The sequence below is a fragment of the Malaclemys terrapin genome, chromosome 23 (assembly GCF_027887155.1).
Source record: "Malaclemys terrapin pileata isolate rMalTer1 chromosome 23, rMalTer1.hap1, whole genome shotgun sequence".
NCBI lineage: Eukaryota > Metazoa > Chordata > Testudines > Emydidae > Malaclemys > Malaclemys terrapin.
In genome coordinates, this window is record NC_071527.1 from 4,945,207 (window position 1) to 4,966,916 (window position 21,710).

Genomic DNA, 21,710 nt, shown 5'->3' on the forward strand with positions numbered 1-21,710 from the left:
AAAGGAGTGCTGTCTGAGTGCCTTTCCTTGTTTCTCTTGCGCGGTGACGTTTAATTGGGATCTGCCATATATAGCAGAACCTCAGAGTTACCAACGGACCCGTCAACCGCACACCTCATTTGGAACCAGACGTACGCAGTCAGGCAGCGGCCGAGAAAAACGAACGAAACCAAGCGCCAGTACAGGCCAGTACCCTGTTCAACGTACGCTAATACAAACCAAGGGAACGCCGCATTTTTCTTCTGCAGAGTAAAGTCTCAATGCTGTATTAAGCCAATGTGCAGCTGTTCTTTTTGAAAGAACAACCGGAACGTTTTGCTCCGAGTTCTGACCATGTCAGAGTTCTGAACAACCTCCATTATCAAGGTGTTCGTAACTCTGAGGTTTTACTGTATTGTTTGGGGGGGGGGGGGGCGGGTGGGGAAGGCGGTTGTGGTAGATGTCTTGATTTATGTCGGGTGGTCTGGGCCTGATTCGCAAAAGGCCCCCTTTCCCCCCATTCTGGCCCGGGCAACGTCACATGCCTTTGTTCCTTTTTAACGCTCCTGTGCAGGCCGGAGCAGGGAAAAGGGACTTAGTGGCAATGAGAATCAGGCCCCCTGGGACTGCTAAGGGATGGCTGCCCTTTATTTTCGCTTTTTTGAACCTAGAGGAAATATACAAATGAATCCCAATGTCTTGAGGCTATAAAAGTTCTTTCCAAGTGGCAAAGAAATAAAGGAAGGTTCAGGAGTAAAAGAACCCTCTGCTAACATCTGTGAGAGGAAAGGAGGGATACTATTTCATGGGAGCATTCCCCCAACGCTCCGCCTTCAGCAGGTTGAATGAGCTAGGCCAGCTGCCAGCCACACCCAGCCCTCCGTAAAATGATCCTTCCTCTGCCCTTTAACCAAGCCCTGCTGTTCTAACGGATAAAAGGAGAGGAAGGCTCAGAGGGACGCATTTGCTCTCTCCTGAGCTCCACTGTAGCCGGCCTGAGCTTTCTTGGGAGGGGAAGGACAGAACCCAGCCCAGTAACCATGTCGAGGTCTGTAAGTTTCAGCTCTCGCTCTGCTGCCCCCCCAGGGAGCTTTAGACAGGTCCGAGTCAGCAATGTCTCCTCGACCCGTGGCTTGGGCGGGGGTGCTGGCTTGGGAAGGGCAGGTGGCTTTGGCAGCTCCAGTCTCTATAGTCTAGGCTCTGCCAACAAGAGGATTTCGCTGGGCGGTGGAGGCAGCTCCTACGGCGTCCAGTCTGGATATGGGCTCGGCGCTGGGTACAGCGCAGGAGCTGGTGGTGGGTTCGCAGGTGCCGGCATCCAAGAGGTGACCATCAACCCGAACCTCCTGGTGCCCCTCAACGTGCAGATCGACCCCACCCTCCAGACGGTCCGTAAAGAGGAGAAGGAGCAGATCAAGACCCTCAACAACAAATTCGCCTCCTTCATCGACAAGGTGAGATGCAGGAACAGGTGGCAACTCGTGAGATGATCCAAACCCCAGTGAAACCAGCGGGGGACTTTCCCTGGACTTCAGTGGGCTTTGGATCAGGCCCCGTAGTTCTCAAGATGGATGGTAAAATTATCCTGTAGCCCTTATTGAATTCTTACTCTTGTTGACTTCCACAACAATTTTTGCTTCAGTGAAGGCCTCGGCGCTTGCTCCCTGTTTATTAAGCTGGTGCCATTCAGGGAACCTAGGCTACGCTGCAAAAATCCCAGGGATTTCAGAAGCCCCGAAAGGTCAGATCTGGGTGCTAATCCAACACCACCAACTCAAGGTGGTGCTTGGGTCTGGGGCTTTGAGCTGACCTGTTCTCAGGACTTGCCGTAAATCGGTGTGGCTCTATTGAAGTTAATTGACACCCCTTTAGCTCTGCTGTTTTACCCCAGTTGGGCAACTGATCCATGTGCAAAATTTGGATGGGAATCCAGGCTGGGGGGTTTTAAATCCCCTCAAAGGGTGACGGGCGTTCAGCTCTATGATCCAGTTGCCCTCGAAGTCATGAGGCAGATTCCCAGGGGAAGCAAAATCTGACCCTCTCTAACAATAAAAAGCTGCTTTTGCCGAGTGAACCAGTCGTAGGAAAACTGGGGTGTTATCTCGGTTCAGAATCTCAAAACCTCTCCCTGAATAGTTCCAATCCCTTTCCCCTCCCCCACACCTCGCACAATATGTAAGTCCTTGAAGCAATCCAGTGGTTCTCAAACTTTTGCACGGGTGACCCCTTTCACACAGCTAGCCTCTGTGTGCGACCCACCCTTATACATTAAAAACACTTTTGTACCTATTTAACACCATTATAAATGCTGGAGGCAAAGCGGGGTTTGGGGTGGAGGCTGACAGCTCGCGACCCCCCATGTAATAACCTCATGACCCCCCTGAGGGGCCCTGACCCCCAGTTTGAGAACCCCTGTGATACCGTTATAGCTGGCTCGTTAACGAGGTCTGGTTCCCCTCCTGGCTTGCAGGTCCGCTTCCTAGAGCAGCAAAACAAAGTGCTGGAGACCAAATGGAGCCTCCTGCAGGACCAAAAGACCACCCGCAGCAACATTGCTCCCATGTTCGAGGCCTACATCAACAACCTGCGGAAGCAGCTAGACGGGTGGCTGAATGACAAGGGGCGCCTGGAGGGCGAGCTGAAGAACATGCAGGATCTTGTAGAGGATTTCAGGAACAAGTAATGTATCATCTAGTTGTCTAACGGTCTGCTGAGCCCGGGAGAGCCGTCTGGTATCCTTGCAAAGATAGCTCAGGCTCTTCAGTGGGGGAATCCTTTCGAAGGCAGGGGACTATGACCCATTTCAGAAAATACCTTACATGCCAGACAGTAATTGCTTTCTGTTGCTTGTGTATTCCCCACACCTGTTGCTGTAGTGTTCTGTCCCCTCTAGTGGCACTGAGGTAGTGTGTGTGTGTGTGTGTGTGCGCGCGCGCGCGCTAACTACAGCCTTTGGCTCATGCACTGAGGTCCCAGGTTCGATCCTGCCCACCAATAACCATCTAGTGGCACTGAGGTAGACGGGTGTGTGTGTGTGTGTGTGTGTGTGTGTGTGTGTGCGCGTGCACATGCACACATGCTACAACCTTAGCTAAGAGCCAAATGGCTTTTGGCTCATGCACTGAGGTCCAGGGCTGCCGGGGGGGGGGGCAAGTGGGACAATTTGCCCCAGGCCCCGGGCCCCACAGGGGCCCCCATGAGAATATAGTAATCTATAGTATTGCAACTTTTTTTTATGGAAGGGGCCCCCAAAATTGCTTTGCCCAGGCCCCCCTGAATCCTCTGGGCAGCCCTGCTGAGGTCCCAGGTTCGATCCCGTCCACCAATGACTAAGGTCTGTCGGTGTCACATTTGTACACACGTGCTTCCAACAGCACAGTTTTGTAGAATCAATCTACTGTAATCTTCTAAGGGACATGATTTGCATGTGCCAAGACAATTTAGATGAGATTTCCAGCCCTGTAGTTAGTGGCTGACCTTTGGCTGAGTTACAGATACAGTATTGGAAGAGGGACTGAAAAGCCACATCAGTTGTAGCCAGGGAGAAAGCTTTGTTTGCAAACAGAGACTTTGTACTAAAGCCGGTCGGGAAACAGAATTTCCACTCCCGGGGGGAAATGCTGACATTTCAGAATGTGTTTTTGTTCCGAATTGTAACAAACAAGCGGCCTTTTTCAATTTTTCTGTGTGGATTGGCACTTTTAAAATAGTTCTTCCTGGAAACATCACAATGTTTTGGTCATGTCACAACATCATCATAGAAAAGGCTAAATTACATATATCACAGCTATTAAAGATAATAATACCTAGCTCTTATAAGCACTTTTCATCAGTAGATCTCAATGCACTTTACAAAGAAGGTCAGTATCATTGCTCCCCTTTTACAGATGGGGAAACTGAGGCACGGGGCAGTGAAATGACTTGCTTAAGGTCACCCAGCAGGCCAGTGGCAGAGGCAGGTCTCCCAAGGCTGTGTCTACACTGCCACTTTCAGTGCTAAAACTTTTGTTGTTCGGGGGTGTGAAACCCCCCAGCCCCCTGAGCAACAAAAGTTTTAGTGCTGAAAAGTGCCAGTATAGAGAGTATAGATAAAGCTACTACTGCTCGTTTGGGGTGGTTTTTTTCAATCGCCGGGAGAGCTGCCGCAGCCGCACTGTGACATGGGTAGTGTAGACCTACCCCAAGTCCCAGTCCACAGCACTATCCAGTAGGCAACACTGCCTATAGAGTAGGTCCCTCTGATTCATAACGTTACATACCTGTCATTGACATAGTCCCAGGGAAACAATGGGGAAAAAATGACTTGCGTTCTAACAAGGGGCTTCTCGATCTTAACCAAATCCCTTAGGAAAGTCCAACTCAAACCACTCCTTGCTCCTTTCACCTCAGGCCGCGCCCATCTGAGGAGGGGATGTTAAAAAAACAGTTGGCAAACTGGAGTGAACAGGAACTGTAAATAGTGCAGATAAACCCCAGGGAGTGTCAGGAGAAAAGTCAATAACTGGTAATCCCTGCACAGGTGCAGCTGAGAGGCATGTAGATAAAACAAAATGAAGACTGTCGGGAGTTGCATTATCTCCTGGCTATGGGATGTCCCCCGGCTTGATTTATTAATGGAGCAATGCTTTACACCGATGCAAAGAGTGTTTTAAAAGCTTCCTTTCCTCAGCCCAGATCCTCCGCTGGCATAAATGTAGCTTCACTGGAGCCGTGCAAAGTGGGTGTAAACCCCTGCCCAGGTGCAAAGGCAGTGGAGAATGAAGCCCAGGGGCTTCAGTGCTCTGGCAGCGTGAAGGGGCCTTCAATTGAGTGTGTCTGTAATTAACACGCACTGCAAGGCCCCTTTACAAAGGCAGAGCAGTGTAAAAAAGGGTCAAATTGTAAATAAGAATCAGGCCCTAAGAATTTTGAAGCATGAAACTCATCAAGATGGTTGTGATTCTTCTCTCACTCATACCAGGTTTACACCAGTAACATCAGTGGAGTTGCTCCTGTTTTACACTACTATACGTCCAATCAGGCTCCAGTCATACTGGATTCGGTACCTGGATTGATACCGATAATGGGCATTCCTACACTGCATTGTAAACCCAGGTCATAGAATCATAGAATAGAATCATAGAAGATCAGGGTTGGAAGGGAACTCAGGAGGTATCTAGTCCAACCCCCCTGCTCAAAGCAGGAACAATCCCCAACTAAATCATCCCAGCCAGGACTTTGTCAAGCCGGGCCTTAAAAAGCTCTAAGGAAGGAGATTCCACCACCTTCCCTGGGAACCCATTCCAGTGCTTCACCACCCTCCTATTGAAAAAGTTTTCCCTAATATCTAACCGAAAACCTCCCCCACTGCAACTTGAGACCATTGCTCCTTGTTCTGTCATCTGCCACCACTGAGAATAGTGGGACCCGGGCTTGTGGACTTCGTGTTTCCACGCCTGCGCTTGACCATCCACACTGCATTGTTCAGGGCCGCCCAGAGGATTGTGGGGGCCTGGGGTCTTTGGTGGCGGGGGGCCCCCGCCGCCGAATTGCTGCCGAAGACCCAGCGCTTCAGCGGCGGGTCCCGGGACGGAAGGACCCCCCACCACGGGTCTTCAGGGCACTTCGGCGGCAGGTCCCGGAGCGGAAGGACCCCCAGCCGCCGAATTGCCGCCGAAGACCCAGAGCGGAAGAAGCTCTGGGGGCCTGGGCCCCACGAGAGTTTTCCGGGGCCCCCGGAGTGAGTGAAGGACCCCGCTCCAGGAGCCCCGAAAAACTCTCATGGGGGCCCCTGCAGGGCCTGGGACCTGGGGCAAATTGCCCCACTTGCCCCCCCCTCTGGGCGGCCCTGGCATTGTTAACCTGGGCTTAGAATTGCTGGCCTCAGATCTCTCAGCTGTGCTAAGGCATTCATAGTGTACAACACAGTCCTTCTGACTCGGGTCTGTGGCTTGAGCTGCATCCACACTGGAATATGACAGGGCTTGGACCCATCCGCTGAGCGGGACTCGGCCTCTGACCCACTGGCCAAGCAGGGTTCTGGGACCGGGATGCTTGAGTTTTGCTGCCCCAAGTCAGAATGGTTTGTATGTGGACGGAAGGGGCTTGGGCTCAAACCTATGTGAACTGAAGACCTACCCTTATTTGGGGTGAGGCATGTAACTCCTTTGACATCTGTTCACTTATTTCATCCCCTTCTCGCCACACTACAGGTTCTGTGTGCACAGCATGCCAGTATAAATGTCAAGTTATGCAATACACTCAAGAACGCCGGATTCTCAGCTCATATAAATTGGTGCAGCTCCATTGATTTCAATGGAGTCACATTGAGTTTTACGAGCTGAAGACCCGGCTTTGTATATGCAAGGCAGCGCTCTGCTGCAGGCAATAGAAACCAGAACTGCAGCTTCCAGGGTGCCTGTTAAACTCCACGTTCCTCAAAGCACTTTGGAAAGCAACAGGTTACGTTATGTGCAGCCGCAGTGTCAGCGAACAGAGCAGGTCTTACGATCCCAGCAAAAGTATCTCCCAGACAGCTAGAATAAAAAACCCCGGAGTTGCTCTGCTGGGGATTTCAGGGGCTGTTGTGCTGGGTTTCAGGTATTCCAGGTGGCATTTTCCACTCTGCTGTGGAAAATTCACTTGACTCACATGCAGCCCTGCATTTCAGAGGGGCAGCTGGGCTCCGGTAGTGCCTGTTAATTTCAGCTGGAATTCTGAATGTTCAGCATTCTTAAAAATCAGGCTTCATGGCCAGATCCTCAGGGGGTGTAAAATAGCGTGGCTCCAGTTAAGACTGTGGCGCTATGCAGAGGAGCCAGCCGGTCGCGTCTAAAGATGGGTCTTTTTGCTCTGTGATTGTACAGTGCCTCGCATAATGGGGTCCTGGGCCGCCACCAGGGCTCCTAGATCCTACTGTAGTACAATCAACTAGTCATAAAAAATGGATCTCCAGAAACAGATGTAGCCCAAATTAGAGAGCAGTGGAAAATTTGAGCCGTCACCACTCCGTGACTCAGTTTCCCCATTTGTGAAAAGGGACTAATTACACTTGTTGACCTTCTACTGGGGTATTGAGGCTTAATCAATGCCGGCAAAATGCTTTGAAATCCTGGTATAAAGATGTGCTTAATAATAGCCATCATAATGAGAAGGAGGAAATACTGCCAGCCAAGTTTGGATGAATTTGCTGTAACGATTCACACCCCTTTTGCACCTGTATTTGCTTTTGGCGGATATCCTGGGGAGGAACTTGTGACTATTTGCACCAGAAACCTGATTTCAAGAGATCCCACTCATCCAAACAGGCAACCGGAACAGCATGTGACTTGTGTGTCCGATCAAAGACAACTAACACAGCATGAATTTCAACTCTTGGACACTTGCAATGAGCAGTTTGGGCAGACCAAGGGTCAGACCCTCAGCTGGTGCAAATAGGAGTAGTGCCATCGCTGATTTACACCAGCTGAGGATCTAGGGCTAAGGATTACTTGGTTAAATTTGGAGGGTGTGAGTGTAGGGCAGGGGCGGGCAAACTTTTTGGCCTGAGGGCCGCATCGGGTTTCATAAATTGTATGGAGGGCTGGTTACGGGATGGGGTCGAGGCCTAGCCCCCACCTCCTATCTGCTCCCCCCCGGGACCACTGCCCCATCCACCCCCCCACTCCCTGTTCCCTGACCTCCCCTGGACCCCCGCCACCCCATCCAACTCCTCCTCTCATTCCTGACAGCCCCCCGGGACCCCTGCCCCATCCAACCACCCCTTCTCCCTGTCCCCTGACTGCCCCCTTAACCCCTGCCTCTGACTGCCCCCCGCCACTCCATCCAACCCCCCCTCCTTCCTGACTGCCCCCCCCCCGGGACCCCTGCTCCCATTCAACCCCCTGTTCCCCCCCGATCACCCTGATCCCTATCCACACCCCCGCCCCCTGAACACCACCCTGAACTCCCCTGCCCTCTATCCAACCCTCCCTGCTGTCTGGAGCACTGGTGGCTGGCGGCGCTACAGCCGCGCCACCTGTCTGGAGCTGGGCCACGCCACCGCCACCGTGCAGCACAGAGCACTGGGTCAGGCCGGGCTCTGCAGCTGCGCTGCCCCAGGAGCTCACAGCCCCGTCGCCCAGAGCATTGTGCCGGCGGCACGGTGCGCTGAGGCTGCGGGGGAGGAGGACTGGAGGGGAGGGGCTGGGGAGCTTGGGCGCCAGGCAGGATGGTCCCACAGGCTGAATGTGGCCTGCGGGCTGTAGTTTGCTCACCTCTGGTGTAGGGGCTATTCATGGGGTGGGGGGGTCAGGCTGCTGGGGGGAGCCCTAAGAAGGGAAGAGGAGGGTCAGATGAGGGAGGGGACAAATCTATGCGCCCCCCCCACACACACACACTTTAAAAGGCGCTCCACAGAACCTGCAGCAAACAATTTCAAATGACAAACGCATGGTGGGAAATCATACACTGACTGGAGATGATTCTCAAATGGAGCAAGAGGCTAAACTGATCAGCTAAGTTATTCACTGTGAATTTTTGGCCAGGCACTAACTAACGGTTTTCCCATTCCATGAGAGTTTCTGAGATTTGACTTTTTTCCCCATCCCACATCAGAACAAAAAGTCAAAATCCCCGACATGTATGTAAAATGATCACCTGGAAAAAAATCAGATTGGGCCCAACTGAAATGTTATGTTTCAATTTCAATGTTGTAACATTTTTAAGGCTATTTTTAAGGTATATAAAATGAAGTAAAATTTCAAAACAAAAAAGTCATTTGGAACCGAACACTGAAGCTTTGTTTCTAAAACGTTAAACGGGCCTGTTTCTACAATTTCAAAATTAAAAAAAAAAAAAAACATTTCTCAAATCAGGAGATTTAGCCAAACCAACAGATTCAGTTTCACAAATGGGCGTTTACGACGAGAAGACGTTTTGTCTAAAAATTCCTGACCAGCTTTAGCTCTAACCAACGTCACTTCCTTTCCTCCCAACAGGTACGAAGATGAAATCAACAAGCGCACGGCAGCAGAGAATGAGTTTGTCATTCTGAAAAAGGTGAGTGGCACGATCCTGGAATGAAATTGCAGAAGCTGATTTTCACAGGCGCTGTAGCGTTTCTAGTGTAGACTAGCCCTGGATGTAGGCAACCCCCGAATTCTTATCTGGGAACCTGAATAAACAGTCTGATTTTCAGAGACAATGAGCACCCCTGACACCCACTGAAGCCAAACTTGGTCTCACTGTATCTCTGATTATTCTTCAGGATGTCGATGCTTCCTACATGAACAAGGTGGAACTGGAGGCCAAGGTAGATGCCTTGACCGATGAGATCAACTTCCTGAGGTCTCTCTACGAAGCAGTAAGTGACTTTTCCCTCTATCATAAATTAGGGTGACCAAACAGCAAGTGTGAAAAATCGGGACAGGGGGTGGGGAGTAATAGGAGCCTATATAAGAAAAAGACCCCACAATTGGGACTGTCCCTATAAAATCGGGACATCTGGTCTTCCTAATCGTAAATAGACAGACTGATGGTGTGTAACTTCCAAGGAGATGCTTGGTGATTAGTGCTATGGTATGTAAATATTATGGATGGATAGATCCTGATTTTTCTCTCACTTAAACAAGTACATAAAAGGTTGTTACAAGGAGGAGTGAGAAAAATTGTTCTTCTTAACCTCTGAGGATAGGACAAGAAGCAATGGGCTTAAATTGCAGCAAGGGAGGTTTAGGTTGGACATTAGGAAAAACTTCCTAACTGTCAGAGTGGTTAAGCACTGGAATAAACTGCCTAGGGAGGTTGTGGAATCTCCATCATTGGAGATTTTTAAGAGCAGGTTGGACAAACACCTGTCAGGGATGGTCTAGATAATACTTAGTCCTGCCTTGAGTGCAGGGGACTGGACTAGATGACCTCTCGAGGTCCCTTCCAGTTCTATGATTCGAAGTGAGAATCAGGAATAGCTTTCTGGAAGATAATAGAATTATACTGTTGTAAGGAGGAGAATCAGGTCCTATGCATATGGGCAGTTTACTGCAGAAGATGCAAGTGGCGCAAGCTAAAAAAAAAATTAATATTGATTTTCTTGTGGCAAAAGAGTTAACTGAGTACTGGTCATGATGCCCAAAGACTCCACCTTGGGCCTCTCTCCAATTCGCATTGGTAAGCCTCCAATACCCTTTCCGTCAGGGTCTGAGGCCCCACTGTAGTCTGCTGCCCTTCTGTGGTCGTTCCTATGTTCACCTGGGCCCTCTCTGTTCCAGTTGTTCTATCTTGTAACCCCTTTTTTCCTGCCTCACTGGGACCCATACTTCCCCTTTGCTACCACGCCCTCTCTTAAGTGGGCAATGCCTTTTTATATGGCCAGCCTCATGGCACCCGAAGCAAACCCTTTTCTTTGCCTTGTCCGCAAGGCTTCCTTTTGGCCTTCTATTGCCCAGCCCCTTCCCCTGGGCTAGCCTTCACCTCACAGCTCATATATGGGTGTTGTCAGATGCTACCGGTGTGGTGCTTCTGCTTTCTCCTGTTGATATCACTCGGCTGCGTGCGTGTGTTCCCTCTGTGTGCTGCCCCAGCTCTGCGCAGACAGCTGACACAGCAAACCCGACGAGAACCCCCAATGACCACAGAGTCTAGTATGGTACAAAGGCCCCTCGGCCAGGTTTATTGCGATCTCGGACACAATTTGCAGTTCCCTGTAGGTTTGTGAGCCTAATTCAGGGCATACTACGAGAAAGTGCCTCTTGGCAAGGACCCGGCTCAGTGGCGGGACTTTCCACTGCCCCCGTGGCCGGACAAAGACACCACCCCAGGGATACATTCTTATACACAGGTACAAACAAGTTACACATCACTCCTGACGTATTGAGGTGCAACCCTCTACGTAGTAAGGTGCCGCCTCTCACCTTGTACCTGTTGGTTCCATCAAAACAACTCTATTCATCATTTTACCCTTTTGCCCCTGTCATTGGGATGGGTCGGCCTGTTCCATGTTATCTGTGGAATGTTCCCGTATGGTACCTCTTGGTACCATGTTTATACTTTAACTTTGCTTGGTGAATATATATTTATGCAACACCAGCCCTTTCCTTGCCAGCTTCTGTGAGCAGGGCCTGCCTCTGGCTCACAGCTTAACTTTGCTTTATATTAGCAAAGTCTTGACCATTACATTAGTTTGGTTCAGTCCTCAGGCCTCATACTGCGCCTTCATTAGGGCCTTCACTTACTACAATGGGCATCTCCTCCAGAGGTTCCCCCGCTGATCACAGGCAAAACATGCCCCTCTTTTTCCTGTTCGCCCCACAGGACACATTCTTTTGGGCTGTCTTCTCTCCCCCATCCTAGTAGGGACACTCCCTTTTCTGATGTCCTCCTCGCTCACAGGTGTAACACTCCTGTGCCCAGGCCTCCGGCCTCCTGGCTCGATACCTTCCTTCCTATCTCACGCCCGGCGGCCTCTACTAATTTCTTCCTGCAGGAGCTTATAACTAGAGTCTGCCGCAGTTTGGCGCCAAATAATTCTGCACATACCAATGTGTCTCCCATTGTCTCTGCTGGTTCTCTGCACCTGCTGCAGCAGGGCCTGGATCCATCCACACACACTTCTGCAGGGGTGGGGATTCTGGAGTCCAGCCTCGGAGGGTCTAAATGCCCTCTGCAAACAAAGCTTCCGTGCACTGCGGCTCCGTTGCCGTTTGCCTCAGGCATCTCTACAATAGTCTGTCCTGCTCGCCTTGCATCAGGGTAACTGCCTTATACAGTCTTTCACAGTCCACCACAGTCTCTCAACCTCCCCTTGTATCAGGAGCAACCGTGTGCCTGCGTTCTCCACCAAATTGTCACAGTCTGCACCACTCCCCTCTGGTCTGGCGCCTCCTCCTGGTCACTCTGGGGATTAGCTCTTGAGGTTGACACCCCCTTCTGCGGTTTCCATGCCATTGCTCCGCTTCTCCCTCTGGTCTGCAGCCACATTCTCACTCCAGGAACCGCAGCATCCTCTTCCTTCTGGCTGGATCACTCAGCATTTCTCCCCTTCCAGTCTTGCCTCTCCAGTAGGCGTAGGCAGTCTTCTCATTCACTCCCTCAGTGGCTGGCAGGGGAACCCAGGCCTGCCCTCAATTCCAGGTTCCAGTCCAGGGACCCTCAGCTCAGCAGTTCTGGGCTTTCTTCTCTCAGTCCTCACTGCTCCTTCTCTAGACTGCTTCCCACCACCCCTGGTTCCCCTTCTCCCTCTGGGTGTACCAGGTCTAAACCTTCTCCCGTTTCCCAGGCTTTCCTGCAGCCTTTTCCAGCAGCCCCCAACTGTTGTCAGTTACCTGGCTTTATACAGGCACTCCCCCCACCCCCCGTTCCTGCACAGCTGAACCTGCTTCCAATTAGTTACCTGCTCCTGGCTCTTCCTCCAGATGCAGCCTCTGGAGTTAACTGGCCTGCCTGGCCACCTTAACCCTTTCAATCCCGTGTGAGGTGATCACCCCATCGCAGGAGCTGTGCCTGCCTTTGCTAGGGAGAGTAGGGAGAGCCCTCTCTAATTTATCCCTCTTACTTTAAACTTGGCTTGCTCAGTTGGCAGTCAGTAGAGATAGTCACTTTACATCCTTGGCTAAGAGTGGTAGAATCTGGCCCTAAATTTGTAGTAATGTTGGGCCGGCTCCAAACCTCTGGATCCAAACTTTGAATACATTTGGATCTGGCCCTTCACACCACAGCTGGGATCCTTTCTCTACAGAGACCCCCTTAAACTTTGGGTGAGTTTGGATACGGGTGTCAGCTCCATCTCTGCTTCCCCCCCCCCACCACACACACACACACTTTGCAGCATCAGAAGGATCTGTTTTGGCAGCTACAGTGTTGTGACACTTAGTTGGATTTCTTCCTGGTTAACGATTTGTTTGACAAGTTTCCTCTTATCTCCCTTCCTTTCCTTCTCTTGTCTGATCTTAATTGGTTTCTAAAAGTGATACCTTAGAACAGGAGGGAGAAATCAGGCAGTTCAGCTAGGGTTGTCGGGTGTCTGGTTTTGGAACCCAGGGACCCCAGTGGCTCCGGTCAGCACCGCTGACCGCGCCGTTAAAAGTCCAGTCGGCACCGCAGGCAGGCTCCCTACCCGGCTCCATGCAACTCCCGGGAAGCTGCTGGTATCTCCCTCTGGCTCCTAGGCGGAGGAACGGCCACAGAGGTTCTGTGCGCTGCCCCCGCCCCCAGCACCAGCTCCGCTGCTTCCATTGGACAGGAATCATGGACAATGGGAGCTGAGGGGGCGGTGCCTGCAGGCGCGGGCAGTGCGGAGAGCCACGTGGTTGTGCCTCCGCTTAGGAGCCGGAGGGAGATGCCGGCAGCTTCCCGGGAGCTGCCTGAGGTAAGCGCTGCTCAGAGCCCGCACCCCCTCTTGCACCCGAGCCCCCTACCCCAGCCCAGAGCCCCCTCTTGCACCTCAAACCCCGGCCCCACCCCAGAGCCCGCACCCCCAGCCGGAACCCTCACCCTCCCACACTCCTCAACCCCCTGTCCCAGCCCGGATCTCTCTCCTGCACCCTGAACCCCACATTTATGGCCCCACCCCAGAGACCACACCGCCCAGCCTAGATCCCGTACCCCGTCCCATACCCCAACCCCCTGCCTCAGCCCATAGCCCTCTCCTGCACCCCAAACCCCTCATCTCCAGCCCCACCCCAGAGCCTGTACCCGTAGCCCTCACCGCCACTCCTCCCTTCATCCCAACCCCCTACCCCAGCCCGATGAAAATTTGCAAGTGAGCGAGGGTGGGGGAGAGTGAGCAACGGAGGGAGGGAGATGGTGTGAGCAGGGGGTGTGGCCTGGGGAAAGGGGCGGGGTAGGGGGCGGGGCAAGGGTGTTCGGTTTTCTGCAAATAGTAAGTTGGCAACCCCTAAGCTCAGCTGAGATAGAAAATTAGCCAATTGAGATTATAATTTTTTTCATGTAATTTGCAGGAACTTCGGGAGCTGCAGGCCCAGGTCTCTGACACCTCTGTGGTCCTCACCATGGACAACAACCGAAACCTGGACATGGACAGCATCATCGCTGAGGTCAAAGCGCAGTACGAGGACATGGCCAAGAAGAGCCGAATGGAAGCTGAGTCCTGGTACCAAACCAAGGTGAGCGACGATGGAAATCGGGGAACTAGGAGTTTCTGCTATTTAATATGTGTCTGGAGAGGCTGGTCCGTGAGGGGCCATTGAGAGCTATCGTGATGACTGTCCTTTATGGAGCTATTGTTGTGTGTCGCAGTTCGAGACGCTGCAGGCCACGGCGGGGAAACACGGGGATGAACTGCGCAACACCAAGACGGAGATCACGGAGATTACCCGCATGATCCATAGACTGCAGGCTGAAATTGACAACGTGAAAAGCCAGGTGAGGAGTTGGCCTGGTTTTCCTGCCGCTTCTTCCACAGAGTGTTGAGTCGTGAGTTTAGTAGAAATAAGGTTCATAAATACAGTAGGAGGCCTTACGGTCAGTGCCTATTAAAAGCACTTGGGTAAAGCTGCAGTTATAATGTCAGAAGATGAAGATCTTGCTAGGGAAGGCAACAGCAATCTCCAGAAATTGATGTCCCTCATTATATTGGTCCCAGTACTACCACCATGACTTCCATTGGCCAGTGCTTCATGCAGTCATGGTCGAGTGGATAGGACACTGTTGTAGGAGTCCGGAGATGTGGTTTCTATTCCTGGCTCTATGTCATGATGGCTCAGCCACAGCGAGGCTCTGCAGTGCATCATGGAGGATGGAGTCTGACTGGAGAGCCGGGCCCATAAAAAAGAATGGGGCCACGAGGAACATGGGACTACAACTCCCACGAAGCACTGCAGCAGCTGCGGTTGACACCCAGGTTAATAGAGAGACAATGGGGGACACTGGGAGACACTTAATAGAGAGACACTGGACCAACTTCTGTTGGTGAGCTCTTCTTCGGGTCTGGGAACAGGACTTCGAGCATCTAAGCTAAATTCAAGGTGGAACACATTGTTTAGCATAGGTCGTTAGTATATACTCTAAGGGACCATTCAAGGTGGATCCCACAACGGGAGAGGATCCCAGAGCCCAGGCTGCAATCTGAGGGAAAACGGGACACCGTGTGGGGCTAGCCTGAGACCTTTCCCCCTCTCCCAATGCATGGGGCTGGCCCAAGCTGCTGGCCCACGCCACCCCTCCCCCCACACAGGACTGTCCTGAGCCGCTTCCCCGAGCCTCCTCCCCGCCCCCCCATGCAGGGCTGGCATTGCTGTTCTCCCGAGGTCTGCCTGCCCCCCATGCGAGGCTGGGGCTGGCATAGCTGTTTGCTTAAGCCCTGTCTGCCCCCAGCCCAAGCCCTGCCTCCCCCTCTGCACGGGGCTGGCATCCCTGCTTGCCCCGCGCATGTTCCTCCACACCCCACTTTTTTGATGAATGCTCACCTTTGCCAGCCAAAACCGGACATATGGTCACTCTACCCCAAGGCCTACAATGCAGTTTTACAGCCCCACAGCCTGAGACCCACAAGCGCAAGTCAGCTGCCCCGGGCCAGCCAGGGTGTTTAATTTCAGGGCAATAGGGAGCAATCCTGCATGGGTTACGGAGAGGGACATGACACTCCAATTCTTTGCCATCTCTGACTTCTATGATCTATCCACCTAACTTCTCCACTCCCTTTCTGTATCAGGGAAGAGCCAGGTGTCCATGGGATCCGCTCATTCAGCCAGGCTGGGGTTTTTCTTCACTTCATCCCGGGGCTTTAATCAGTTCATCAAAGAGATGTTTAAAACTCCTGCAAAGCTGATTGTTCATTGCCTGCAAGGCGTGGATATTTGCAATGAATAACCAGAGTGCACACAAAGCGGGGAGATAAGCTATTGTGAATCACTCAGCGGGTGTTTATTTGGTTTCAGGGCAGGGTGGCTGGAACAGGCGTTCACAAGCAAATATTGTGATCCAGTAAAGTTGGTTTTGAATAATGAATGACAGTTTAAAAGCAAGTCTTTCCAACCTAACATTGGTACTATTCTACAGATGTATGTAATGTTGATACTACAGTAAAGGGTGCACTAGAAATACAATCCATCCGTAGATAGGCAGGTTGCACTGGGATTTTTTTGTTGTCCTCTGGAAGGTCAGGTATTGCTCATTGCCCAACTACCATAAATGGACCCAAGGTCCGATCTAGAATGGCAGCTCCAGCTGGAGTAACTTCTAAGAAGAAGTCAACTAACTCATTGTGCATTGGGAATGCCTAGATTAGATACATAGATAAATAGATAGATAGTCCATCTCTCTCTGTGTATATCTGACTCTGATACAAAGATGTCATCGACAGATAGATGGATGGATAGATAGATGGATAGGTCTATCTATTTGTGTGTCTGTCCATCCAGTACAAAGATGGATGGATGAATACCATAGATGTCATGGATGGATGGATGGATACCATATATGTCATGCATGGATGAATACCATAGATGGCATAGAGGGATGGATGGACACCATAGGTGTCATGGATGGATGGATGGATGGATGGATACCATAGATGTCATGGATGGATGGATGGATGGATGGATACCATAGATGTCATGCATGGATGAATTCCATAGATGGCATAGAGGGATGGATGGATACCATAGATGGCATAGAGGGTTGAATGGATACCATAGATTTCATGGATGGATGGATAGATACCATAGATGTCATGGATGGATGGATGGATGGATACCATAAATATCATGCATGGATGAATACCATAGATGGCATAGAGGGATGGAAGGATACCATAGATGGCATAGAGGGATGGATGGATACCATAGATGTCATGCATGGATGGATACCATAGATGGCATAGAGGGAAGGATGGATACCGTAGATGGCATAGATAGATAGTAGAACAGAAATACCACACCAAGGGGCTGAAACTCACACCGAAGTCCCGTGTTGTGCACTTGTAGCGCGCCAAGCTGGAGGCAGCCATTGCTGAGGCCGAGGAACGTGGTGAGAGGGCCATCAAAGATGCCATGGCAAAACAGGAGGAGCTGGAGGCTGCCCTGAATAAAGCCAAGCAGGACATGGCACGTCAGCTGCGGGAGTACCAGGAGCTGATGAACGTCAAGCTGGCGCTGGATATCGAGATCGCCACCTACAGGAAGCTGCTGGAGGGAGAAGAGAGCAGGTGGGTGCAATATACAGGCCTAAAATCATTGGAATAGTGCATCAGAACTAGGCCAGTTTTCCCCAGAGGGTCTGACCCATGGTGTGTACAGCATGCAAAATCGTTTCTAGAAAGAAGGACCCGTTTCTCCATTGTCCTCCACTTTGAACTGTTATTTACACCTGTGCAAAGAAGATGCGTGATGCTCCCACATCAGAATGGTGGCATTTCACACCTGCTTTGCACGTGGGGGTGAATGGTGACAAGAGCCAGGCAGTGAGGAATGAGGTCCTGTGTTGTTCAGAGTTTCCCATGAGGCATCATTTGCTGTATCATTTGCTCAATCCTACTTCCTTTGAAGTCAACGAGAGTTTTACCCCTGTCTTAACTGGAGCAGGATTCAGGGCTTTAAAACTACTCCATAAAGGTAAAAGACATACAGGGCCTGATCCTGAGAGATGGGGGTTCAGTGACTGTCATCCTCAATGGGAGAGGCAAGTTTTCAGCTCCTCTCTGGATTGGGGCATTACTGCTAAGGTACATCTGTCGAATGAGAATATTCATGGAGGTGGGAGAAAAGTTAACCCCAGAGGCAGGGAAAAGCGAAAGCACCCACATCAGTCCCACTTGAGCCCAGAACAGATTTCAATGCCCTGCTGCGTTTCCATTGACGTCCATAGCAAAAATCCCATTTAGCGCTGATGGTTTTTCCCTGTGAAAAATTTCAATGAAAATGAATTTTTTTTTTTAGTTTTGACAGCATTTTTCTTCGAAACATTTCATTTTTTAAAATGAAACATAGAATCATAGAATCATAGAATATCAGGGTTGGAATATCATCTAGTCCAACCCCCTGCTCAAAGCATGTTCTGTTTTCTCTTGCTGGCAAAAAAAAAAAAAAATCAGTATAAACAGATTATTGGTCGTGGGAAAATTTTTCATTTTTTTAACTAAAATTCAAAAATTGTTTTGACCAAAGTGACATTTTCCATGGAAACATCCATTTTGTCAAAAAGTAAAACCCCAACAAAACGGTTTACTATTAAAAATAACACACGTTGATGGAAAATTTTCAACCAAATCTACTTCCATCAGCTCCTGTCGGAGTAGGATGTGCCACTAATGTGCCATTAACAACACATGTCCTGAAGGGCTGGAGCGTGTTTGTTGTTAGCAGTGGACAAAGTACCTGATGATACAGCTGTCTTATATTCATTATTTATAACAGCAATCATAATGCATTCCCATTGTGCTGATCTTCAAAGCCAAAAGCCTCTGGGTACCATATCTGATGAGAAGTCTAACCAATATTCTTCTTTCTTGCCTTTGTTTTCCTCCATCAACAGGTTGGCTGGGGACCACGCCGGGAATGTCAGCATCTGTGAGTTGGCTTTACAATTAATTCCTTCCCTAGAGAGGTTTGAGAAAATGCAATTCAAGGTTCACAGGCCATTTATTTTATTTATTGTATCCCTAGAGAAAATGAATGAGGATGACCCCAATAATATCCTATAGACCAGGGGTGGGGAACCTTTTTTCTATCAGGGGCCACTGACCTACAGAAAAAATCAGTTGCAGGCCACACACAGCACTGCCTGGGGCGGGGGAAGGCTTGGGGCTTCCCCTAGGTCCAGGGTGGGGCCAGAAATTAGGGGTTCAGAGTGTGGGAGGAGGCTCCAGGCTGGGGCATGGGGTTGGTGTGCAGGAGGTGGTGAGGGCTCCGGCTGGGGATGCAGGCTCTGGTGTGGGACTGTGGATGAGGGGTTTGGGGTGCAGGAGGGGGCTCCAGGCTGGGGCCAAGTGGTTTGGAGCGCGGGAGCGAGCTCAGGGCTGGGGCAGGGGGTTGGGGTGCAAGAAGAGGGTTGGGTTGTGGGCTCTGGGAGGGAGTTGGGGTGTGGGAGGTGGCTCAGGGCTGGGGTAGGGGGTTGAGGTGCGGGTGGGGGTTGGGGTGTGGGGTCTGGGAGGGAGTTAGGGTACGGGAGGGGGTTCCGATCTGGGGCAGGGGGTTTGGGGTGCGGGCTCTGGCCGGGTGGCGATTACCTCAGGTGGCTCCCAGTCAGCAGTGCAGCGGGGCTAAGGCAGGTTTCCTAGGCGGAGGGGCCAGGAGGCTCTGCGCGGTGTGTGCTGCCCGTGCCCACAGGCGCTGCTCCTGCAGTTCCCGTTGGCTGCGGTTCCCAGCCAGTGGGAGCTGCGAAGCCGGCGCAGTGGGCGGGGTCAGCGCGCGGAGCTTCCCTGATCGCCCTTGCTCCTAGGGGCCGCAGGGACATGCCGGTCGCTGCGCGGAGCCGACTGGACTTCTGAGAAGCCGGCACTCACAGCTCCAGCCCCGCCGGCGGGAGAGCGCCGAGGCTCGGGGCTTCCGGCCCACGGTGCAGAGACTTGAAATGAAACAACGGGCCGGATGCAGCCCGCGAGCCGTAGGATCCCCACCCCTGCTGTGGACCTTTCACACACCCGCCAAACCTACAGCGCCTGATTCTCCCTGACACCGCTATGAGCTAGGGGTGTGATTCCCAGCTTCAGTAGCCATATTCACGCCAGCTCTCATCCGAGTTAGTTCTCCAGAATTAGTAACGCAGCCATGGGAGCACGGGGGCAACAGAGCTGCCCCATGTAGAAACCTTCCTGACCCCACCGCCTGAGCTGCCGCGGCTCCACTACTGTGTGTAGCGTGCTAGCTCAGATGAGAGCTAGCAGGAGTATGACTACAGGAGCTGGGAATCACAGCCCCGTAGGCGCCGATTCCATGGGTGCTCCAGGCTTTTCGTTTGATTTCTTTTATTTGATAATATGCAATTTAATTATTTTTCAAAAGCCAACATGGAAAAGAAACCTGCTTCCGTGTGGGAGTCCCATTGTGAATGGGAATCTGCATGAGGACAGGGGTGGGCAGAAGTGCTTCTTAATGCAGGACTGGGGCCTTGTGGCCAGGTCGTGCTCCTGTTCCCATGGCACCCTCAGGGCCTGATTCTCCATTGTTCTGCACCCTGTGTTGTGATTTACACCAGTGCAAAAATGAGTGCAAAGGACACACAAAATGGCTCCTTTGCACACTTGGCAGTCTCTTTGAACTGGTGTGAATCACGACACAGGGTGCAGGGCGATGGAGAATCAGGCCCTCTCTGGACCAGCTGGGCACAACTGACTGGTGCTGACTGGAGTGGATCTGCAAACCTGGGCATTTACGATGGTTTTGTTTTTGCTCCATAGCTGTGCTCAATTCTAGCGCTGGAGGCGGATACAGCGGCGCGGGTGGGTATGGCTTCGGAGGAGGAATCGGCCTGGGAAGCGGAATGGGCAGCGGGGGCCTCTCCTTCTCCTCCGGAGGGAGCCCTGGTGGTATGAAAGCGTACTCTCTGAGAACAACCTCTTCCAGCAGAAGAAGTGACAGGAACTAAGCTCCAAAAACCAAGCCCATCACTGCCGGAATATGAGTCAAAAATAAATAAATGGCATAGAAAGAAAAAGGTTTTATTGTCTCCTGACAGCCGAACTGGTTGCAAAATGCTGCAGTGATGAATGAAATGCCAGTAAGATACATCACAGTGCATGACCCCACCGCAGATAGCCCAGGGCTTGACTCTTCCCCATTGAGCTTTGCCACCAAGAGCAGGATCTAGGGTGAAATTCACCCCTGTGCAGAGGACAGGCTAATGCCTACACGTGACTTAAGTCCCTCTATAGCCCTTGGGCTGGCTCTCTGCATGAAGGTGAATTTCACCCACCCAAAGGCAAAACCATTTGAACATCAAGTTTTTCTAAATTTCTGCTGGGATTTTTCAAATGAGCCCAAGCGAATAAGGTGCTGAACTCCCACTGAATAGGATTTGGGCACCTAAACCCCTAGGCTGCTTTGAAAACCTCCACGCTTAGTTAAGAATCCATAAATAGTCCTAATTTTGTTTAAAAAAAAAGAAATTGGCTAAAATTCCAATCAGTCTTTCTTTCTTTCTTTCTTTCTACAGAAAAAAATGCAGACAGATTTAAAATTGGCTTTTTAGAATGCAGAAAAATTCACGCACACACAGTGAAGTTTGAAGGGCATAAAATTGCCCAAAATTAAATGTCCCAAAAATTACTTTAAATTTTGCAATACATTCCCCAGCCTATAGCCTAATTAGGCAAGGTGAAGGAAGGGATGCAAAAGCGCAGAGAAGTGAAGTGTCCAAGATCTCACAGCAGCCCAGTGGCCGAGCTCGGAACAGACCGATCTAGCACTCTATCCACTGGATCATGCTGCCTTTCCGAAGGACATCGACACCTCTACCCCAATATAACGCGACCCGATATAACATGAATTCTGATATAACGCGGTAAAGCAGTGCTCTGGGGGGGCTGCGCACTCCAGCGGATCAAAGCAAGTTTGATATAACGCGGTGTCACCTATAACGTGGTAAGATTTTTTGGCTCCCGAGGACAGCGTTATATCGAGGAAGAGGTGTATTTTTTTAGCCAGGTGCCTGGTTCTTGCTGTCCCACTCATTAGCCGCTTTATTGCCAGGTATAACCTAGACCAGAACAGCAGCTGGGAACTCGAGTGTGGTTATGTGAGGAATAGGCCTCATTGAGGGCACCTGTTGTGCAAATATGGCACTGGAATTACAAGCATCCAGGTGGGATGCTGCAGGCAGCC

The 21,710-nt window shown here is 51.1% G+C and overlaps 1 protein-coding gene across 1 annotated transcript; it reads left to right on the plus strand.

Annotated features, from left to right (window-relative positions):
- Positions 1-910: 910 nt before the first annotated feature.
- Positions 911-20,544, plus strand: LOC128828041 (keratin, type II cytoskeletal cochleal-like). The gene is made up of 9 exons (XM_054012343.1): positions 911-1,433; positions 2,450-2,658; positions 8,937-8,997; positions 9,206-9,301; positions 13,893-14,057; positions 14,191-14,316; positions 16,878-17,098; positions 18,424-18,458; positions 20,288-20,544. Exons 1-9 carry the CDS (start codon positions 1,020-1,022, stop codon positions 20,473-20,475), a joined length of 1,515 nt encoding a protein of 504 aa, XP_053868318.1. The 5' UTR covers positions 911-1,019; the 3' UTR covers positions 20,476-20,544.
- The last annotated feature ends 1,166 nt before the right edge of the window (positions 20,545-21,710 follow it).

What these genes read in the sequence shown, in the direction of transcription:
- LOC128828041 (XM_054012343.1), top strand. Translation starts at nt 1,020, where the DNA reads ATGTCGAGGTCTGTAAGTTTCAGCTCTCGCTCTGCTGCCCCCCCAGGG. An exon ending in AGTTTGTCATTCTGAAAAAG is followed by an intron (nt 8,998 to 9,205) that starts GTGAGTGGCACG and finishes ATTATTCTTCAG; the next exon opens with GATGTCGATGCTTCCTACAT. An exon ending in CGCCGGGAATGTCAGCATCT is followed by an intron (nt 18,459 to 20,287) that starts GTGAGTTGGCTT and finishes TTTGCTCCATAG; the next exon opens with CTGTGCTCAATTCTAGCGCT.